This window comes from Phaseolus vulgaris, chromosome 11, assembly GCF_000499845.2.
Source record: "Phaseolus vulgaris cultivar G19833 chromosome 11, P. vulgaris v2.0, whole genome shotgun sequence".
Classification (NCBI taxonomy): domain Eukaryota; kingdom Viridiplantae; phylum Streptophyta; class Magnoliopsida; order Fabales; family Fabaceae; genus Phaseolus; species Phaseolus vulgaris.
This window is the reverse complement of record NC_023749.2, coordinates 24234296-24242759: the sequence shown is the minus strand read 5'-3', so window position 1 is coordinate 24242759 and position 8464 is coordinate 24234296. Positions and strand designations below refer to the sequence as shown.

The following is an 8464-nucleotide window of genomic DNA, read 5'->3' as shown; positions in this document are numbered from 1 at the left end:
GCACTCTGTGATTCTCTCTCTCTCTCTCTCTCTGTGTAAACTAGTAACTTGCAAGAATGAATCTTACCTCCCTCTGCATGAGTGCGGAATGCCTTTATATACCCTGTTGCGTGCCTAAGTTATTCGTGTATGAAGTAACTTAGCGCGTTTCTTTCACTAGGTGTCTCGTGCAACCTCAGTGTGAGTACCGAGTGTGGCTTGGCTAAGCGCACGCACCAGGCATCACCTACTGTATGAACGATCACCTCTGCTTTGCACCATGCACGTTATGGGTTAAGAGAGCACCAATCACCGACTGGCTTACTAGCTCTCTTAGGCCACTCTCGTGCACGACACTACTAAACACTTAACTTCTCCTTTCTCTGATACTCTGCCACACAAGGCTCGTATGCAACGCTCTCGCTGGGAAACGTCCTTCGTTTCCAGCTTAACTGCGTGCAACACAAAAACCCGATGACCATTGCCCACACCGGACGATCGATCAGTGCACCATAGCGCCACACCCTCTGCTTCCAAGCGCTTATCTAGGCGTTGATCGCGCATCCTCTTTGACCGCCATCCCTTGACGACCGATCACCCCCCTGGGTGACTTTCTCAATGACTCATCTACTTCCCTGGCCCACGTGTTCCACTAAGAACGGTCCACGTGGCTATCTTTTGCTGACGTCACTGACTACCGATGACCGACCGGATCAGAATCCAAGAGAAAGGATCAGAGTAAGTTCAAACATCCAATACCGGTGTGTATGAACTCCCTCTTAGCTTCTCACCACCTGATATCTTAGTTTATATGACTTAAATCATCAGTGAAGCTAGAGAATGTTTGTTAACCATAGACTTTTCATACTTAATGCCATCAAACAACAACTCATACATTATTCCAAATGTATGACATCAATTTCATACAATTTTCATCATTCATATATGTACCGCCCTGGTAGTCGGAAGTGATGACGTGGCATCAAGCTACGGTATCGGCGTGTTGACAAGACGCCAGGTTGGCAGAAGGGAAAGAAGTCGGGGGGCTCGTGAAGTCGCCAGTTATTAAGTTGGCGTGTTCCGATCTCCAGCATACCAGAATCGGCGATCACCGGGTTAAAGATGAAGTCGCCAAATGTAAACTCAGGCGACCTAGTGATTAGAGATCGCCAGAGCAAGCACATCGCCGGAGACGAAGGTGGTGCAGATTATGAAGGCGGCCGGCGAGACCACAGGGAAGGTGTACGAAGGCACCCTAACTCGCCAGTTCCAGTAGAGATCGCACTCCCAAGTTAGCTATGCACTGGGCAGTACCATGCATAAGTAACTTAGCCAAAAGAGAGTCAGAAGTAGCGCCCAAGTCAAGGAGGCTCCAGATGATGGCATGTGTACGACTGGATGCGAGCCACGTGTCCAGGTCTGTAACTGCCAGGAGAGAGAAAGTGACCAGGTATAAAAGGGTTTCCCAACGAACTTTCGAGGTACGCACGTTCAGATTATACTCTTTACGCTTGCGAGTTCTTGAGCATACTGTGAGAGAGAACATTGCACGGTTCCTTGAGAGTTCTTGAGTGTTATTGCTCTTGGTATTTGGTGGTTTGGTCACTGACTTGGGCGTTGGAGTGCGATCGGCCGCAGCAGCGCCGCTCTGTTCTTTTGCAGGTTCTTGAGGTGGATCTTGGCGGAGGACGGAGGTTGAAGCGGTGCACACGTCGATCCAAGTTTGACGAGGCAAGTTCCAACGTTCTGGTCAACTGGCAGGATCAATATATAATACATATTATTCAATCACATAACATTTAAAAATTTATACAATTCAAGAACTTTTCCATCATCAAAAACAATAATTGACTTTCAAACTATCAAAATATAATATTTATACATGTTCACAAAACAAAAAATCAAACAATTTTATCAAATAACATCTCTGCTAGATAAATTGAAACTTGGGACATTTAGGAACGTAGAGCAAGTTATCCAAACATTATAAAATTTTAGTACGAGCGTAATGAAGTTGAGAGAAACACTTTCTCAACTGGCCCCACTAAGATTGATGACTAGATCATAGAGAAAAAACAAAGAATAAGGGATCTTTAGAGTAAAAAATGAACTTACTCTGTTTGAAAAAATGATTGGGTAGAAATGTACCCTAACTCCTTAACTAAAACATGGTGGGATTAGATTTTGGAATAAACGAGGTATGAGAGAGAAATTGAAGAAAAAAGGGAGAGGGAGAGAGAAGGGAGAGAAAGGATAAAAGAGGGTTACGATTCTGTTTCTTTTCATCTTGATTTTTCTACGTTGTTATATGTAAGGTTAAAATATATCTAAAATAATTTTTTATTTAATACTCTTAACCTTGTAATATATCTTAAAATATTTTCATTCAAGTTTAAAATAAATAAAAAAAATGTCTTATGAATTATTATTATTATAATAACATTTATATACATTTAATGCATGAACTTGTGGAAACGGTGAAAGAAAATTTAATGCGTGAAAAAACTTCTTAAGAAAAGTTATTGGTTCATAATTTATAAATATATAACCTATATAAATATCAAATAGGAGTTCATAAACTATAAAGAAATAACTCATAAATTAAAAAACAAAATTAAAAAAATAAAAAGCATTTAATATTTTTATGAAGCAATAGAAGCATCATAATGGCCCAGTCTTTCAGTTTTATACAAAAGTACGTTGATATATAAGAATAATAAAATTATAATAACCCCTCATAATAAATTTTCTTTAAAATTAAATATTTTTAAGTGTTTATATGAATATCTTAATCATAGAATTGTTAGCAACGCATTATTCTTTTCACGAGTCACTTGAAAATTTAAATCATTAAAAAAAATATACTATAAGAAAACTAAAAGTACAAATTAAAATAGTAAAGAAGTTTTAATTATGACTATTCTATTAATAGAAATTTGGATAAGAAAGGGGTATATTTTTCTTCTAAACTATTCCAGCTATAACAATCATCTTTTCCTCGAGAAAAAAATCAAACATGGTCCATCTTCTATGACTGCCTAACTACATAATACACATTTAAGGATTAGAGTACTTAAGGGTACTCCAATCCATATAACAATACAATACTACCTAAACACTAGCAACCAGTAATGAAATGATCCACCTTATAAATCTGATTTATATAATAAAACAATTATTTACTTGGTATTTTATTTTTTTTATATAATAAAACAATTATTTGTTTGATATTTTATTTTCCTTATCAAGGTGCAAATATTTTTATATAATCCAATTATAGTAATGATAAAATTAGTAATTATTTTAAAATATACATCCGCATTGCTTTTAATTTATTAATAATGCAAAAAAAAAAAACTACAGTAAAAAGTACGAAAATCTAACATCAAGTGGCTCTAAAATATGTTTTATTCACTTGTAAAAATTATTTTATTCACTAAAAAAAATTATACTTTTTTAGATTTAGTTCCTCTTTAATAAATTAATCCTTGTATATAATAAAATTATTATAGGTTTACTCTTCCGAAAAAACTATTTTAAAAACGGATAAAATAAATTTTATCTTTTATGAATGTATACCTCTGTCTCATTCTCAATGGCTTTTAACTTCTCACCACCATCTTGGTAGTCACATGTAGTAATAATAATAATAATTAATAAAAATCAAACATTTTGCTTCCACAAACTTATTCATTTTCAGTTAAACATTTATATATGATGTAAGTTTGAAAATTAAAGGGAAAAACTAAAAATTAAAGATTGTTATGAGACAAATAGGAGAGAGTATTTTAACAAATGGATGATTAATAAATAGGAAAATACCTGTTGGATACCAAATTTGAAAGATGAAATAGGATGATGAAAGTGCCTCCGAAACAAGATTAAGAAACAAAGATAAATTAGGTAGACAAAATAAGAAGATTAAGAAATAAAATAAGAAAAATGATTTGTAGAATTATATGTGTGCTTACAACTAATTAAAAGTGATATGGGCTTTCTCTCTAAAATTGTTAAAAGTTGCCTCCGAAAATAAATGTGTAAAGAAGTGAAGTGGGAAGTCAATGGATTTTGTGTAAAATCATCTAACTTACCATAGGTTTAATAAATCCCAAGAAACACGTATCTCTTATAATAATCCCTCATAATAAATTTCCATTAAAATTAAATATTTTTTTAGTGTTTACATAAATATCTTAATTATAAAATTATTAGCAACACATTATTCCTTTCAAGAATTACTTGAAAATTTAAATTCTTAAAACAAATTATACTATAAGAAAACTAAAAATACAAAATTAGAATTTAACTTTAAAATATAACCGAACAAAATCATGAATTGTAAAGAAGTTTTATTTATGATTATTCTATTAATAGAAATTAGAATAAGAAAGGGATATATCTTTCTTCTAAACTATTCCAAGTATAGCAATCACTTTTCTCATCAAAAACCAAACATGGTCCATCTTCTTTGACTACCCAACTGCAGATGTGACATAAGCTATGATCCCTGCTTGTTTCGTAAATAACAAACTTATGCAAGACGAATGCCCATTGAAAGGAACAATGGTACAACGTTTTTCCAAAGACATTAATATGGAATTTCCAATGATAAGAAGTATTAGGATGAATAAGTTTCACACCAAGATCATTGTCAGCAGATACGCAGTGCATCAACAGGTCTTGACCTCCTTGTAATTCATTTTCAACAATCACAGTTACTCTTGCATCAGGACCAAAAGAAATGCTTGTTGAAGGTTGCACAAGCACAAGCAGGAAAAGTAAGAAAAAACTTTTGACACTTACAGACATTGCTTCTTTTCCAATTATTATGGTTCAAGTTTAGTTCTCATATTATATTTATAAGTATAATTATCAATATCAATATAATTAATAATATAGATATTATTAATATTAATATATTTAATATCATTTATTATTATTAAGTTAATAATATTAGTAATTATTACAAAAATATTATTAATATTATGAAATATTTTACTATTATTAAATATTCATAATATTTTTAAATATTATTAATACCATTAAATATTATTAATTTTATTCATACTATTAAATTATTAATACTATTAAATATTATTAATACTATTAAATACTATTAAATATTATTAATACTTTTAAATATTATTAATACTATTAAACATTATTAAATATTATTAATACTATTAAATATTATTAATACTATTAAATATTATTAATACTCTTAAATATTATTAATACTATTAAACATTATTAAATTCTATTAATATTATTAATACGATTATTAACATTATTAAATATTATTAATGTTATGAAATATTTTACTGTTATTAAATATTCATAATATTTTTAAATATTATTATATATTATTAATACTCTTAAATTATTAAAATTATTAAATATTATTAATATTTTTAAACATTATTAAATATTATTAATATTATTAATACTATTATTAACATTATTAAAATTATGAAATATTTTACTGTAATTAAATATTGATAATACTTTTAAATATTATTAATATTATTAAATATTTTTATTCTATTAAATATAATTAATACTGTTAAATATTATTAATATTATTAAACACTAACGGGCACACAGGCGCTCTCGCACCTTCGTATCCGCATTTTTTATTTTTATCATTTATATATATATATATATATAATATTAATTGGTTTGCCTTCTCTTTCCTTTTTTTTGCTATTTCTCTGGGCATGCATCCTCGCGCTTGCTTGCCACACTTGCACATTTGCATATGTTAATTACTTTTCTGCACTCGTTCGCTTCCTTGACTCCTTATGCACTAACCCCTTGCCATGTTTAACTGATGCTGATATGACTTCTAACAAGGAACGACGACAGAAGCTGATTGCGCTTGCCAAAAGCCGACGAGCTGTCGGGTCGTCCACTGAGGCCACCTCCGAGCCCATCTCGGCCTCCCCCATCTCGGTCGCGCCAGCTGAAGGCCCCGAGACCAGCGGTGATAAGAAGAGGAAGCGGTTGGTGAAGGCTCCCACCACCGTTGTATATATCGAAGAGGAGAGCTCGGGGTCTCCTTTAGTTCAACGTCGAAGGAGAGGAGCCGAGGGCGATGAGGGAGGTTGATGAGAATGTAATGTACCGACCAGGTCATCGGGTGTGATGACGTGGACAAGAGAAAGGTAGGTAGTCAAGAAGTCAACGTAGTCGTTGTATGTAAAAGCGGCGTTCTGCAGCATAAATAAGCGGTTATCGCCGAGATGTGTCACCGCCAAGATGGATCATCGCCCATCGCCTAAGTAAGACATCGCCCGAAGAGTCAACCTGCATGACGTAAGCATTTCACAGAGAGGGGGGCCCACACGAGGGGATAACCCTAAGTTGGGTGGCGGCACTGTGGGTCCCTATGCGCAGAATAAATGATCAAGTCAAAAGGGCACGTGGTAATGCCCACGTGCTCACTAAAGGTATCCAGGGAAGGCTGCATGCATGACACGTGTTTAATTAGGGCACTCGAACAGCATGATGGCGCGATAAATACAGCGCTCAAGTTAGAGCCCAAGTGGCCATAAGGTTATACATTGCACTCCAGATAAGGGAAGTCCATGGGCCAGATACGCTAAGATCCTAAAGATAGCGGCGCAAGGACCTTCTCCAAGGAACCCTAGATAATAGGAGGCAACGCAGAGGTAAACCCTAGTTTTCACCTATAGATAGGGCACAAATAAGCCCTAGAGAGGTACGTTTTTCACAGTTACACGAGTTTTAACCTAGTTCCCAGATAGACATACAGAGCACAAACCCTAATTGTTCTTGACGGCGCATCCGCTGAGAGCACAAGACAATTAGGGCAACACAGTTTTAGCCATACAGTTTTCAGTCATTGAGATTATTATACAGTTTCTAGCTACTTTGGTGTTTCTCGCTAGCTGACTTGATCGTCGGAGTGCAAACGGCCGCGAGGGCGCCCCTTTGTTCTTCTTTTTCAGGTACTGACAAACGAAGCAAAATGAAGGTGCCCTAGCTCGTTAGAACAAGCCACGCATAAAGACGACCCAGGTCAACCGGCCGGAACATCTGGCGCCCACCGTGGGGCCGATATAAACATCGGTTCCACCACACATACTTTCAGTTCCAGATTCCAACATTTAGATAAATCGAGAGGATCCCCGGAAAGCCATGACCACCCGACCAGCTCGTGCTAGGAGTGAAGAGATGACCCTACAACAGCTCATGGGCATGGTGCACGGGCTGCAAGACGCAGTGGCAGCCTCGAAAGTAGAACAGGAACGCATGCAGGCGGACCTTACAGCTTCTCAAGCAAGAAGCGAGGAACTCCACCGCACCAACGAGGAGTTACGCCATAGATGGCGTGGTAGAGACGAACCGGAGGCTGCATCCCCACCCAGGGAATTCACAACACCATTTTCACAGGCAATCTTGGAGACGACAATTCCCAATACGTTCACAGGACCCAAAGCGACCTTCACGGGAATGGAGGATCCAGAAGCACACCTCACGGCGTTCCATACACAGATGTTGCTGGTAGGTGGTTCAGACGCTGTTAGGTGCAAGCTTTTCATGAGCACCCTGACAGGGATGGCCATGGACTGGTTCATCAGCCTCCCAGAGGGCCATGTCACGTCTTTCGCCCAACTTTCACAACTATTTAGAGAACAGTACCTAGCCAACAGAACTCCCGCCCCAGTCTCGTACGATCTTTTCGACGTCAAGCAGTTCCAAGGTGAAACCCTAAAGGAGTACAAAAGCCGCTTTGGGGCACAGGTGGTGAAAGTGGGCACCAAGGAGGAACCCATGATTGTGTACGAATTCAAGAAGGGAGTACGTCCCGGATCTTTCAGTAAAACGCTTAACCGCAGTCGCCCCAAAACCTTCACTGAGATAAGGCGACAAGCGGTAGAACATATTGCCTCGGAAGGTGAAACGTACGAGAAATGTACAACCACTGTGCCAGCGCGCCCCAAGGCACAGATACGCACGCAGCCTGTTCGGGTTCACCAAGCCGTCACAAAAAGGAAACATTGGACAGGAAACGCGCTTACGAGCCACGAAGGACTCAACCTAAGAGTCGAGTAGAGCAAGGGAGAGAAGCAAGCAAGCCGCCAAGGCACAACTTCGTGATGGAACTCAAAGATCTTATCGCGATACCCAGCATAGCCGACAGGTTGAGGCCACCGATCAAAGCTGACAAGGTGCTGGGGCCTCCCAAGGAGTCATGGTGCGAATTCCACGAGGCGTTCGGGGACCATATCAACAACTGTCTGGCGCTTGGCTATCAGTTGGATGAGCTCGTGAAGAATGGTTTCCTGAAGGATTACTTGATGGAGAAACAGGCGGGACGACCACCAGGCTCGCAACCAGGCGGCAGTGAGGGATAGCAGCATGAGGCGCCCGTCCTCGGTGAAATCCACACCATAGCTGGTGGGTTCTCGGGTGGCGGGTGTACGGCGTCGCAGCGTAAGAGGTATGCGAGGTCCGTAAT

At 37.6% G+C, this 8464-nt stretch overlaps 1 protein-coding gene across 1 annotated transcript; it reads left to right on the top strand.

The window, feature by feature from the left end:
- Positions 1 to 7140: 7140 nt before the first annotated feature.
- LOC137837440 (uncharacterized) lies at positions 7141 to 8058 on the top strand. The gene has a single exon (XM_068646428.1). It carries the CDS (start codon positions 7141 to 7143, stop codon positions 8056 to 8058), a length of 918 nt encoding a protein of 305 aa, XP_068502529.1.
- Positions 8059 to 8464: the final 406 nt, after the last annotated feature.

What these genes read in the sequence shown, in the direction of transcription:
- LOC137837440 (XM_068646428.1), top strand. Translation starts at nt 7,141, where the DNA reads ATGACCACCCGACCAGCTCGTGCTAGGAGTGAAGAGATGACCCTACAA.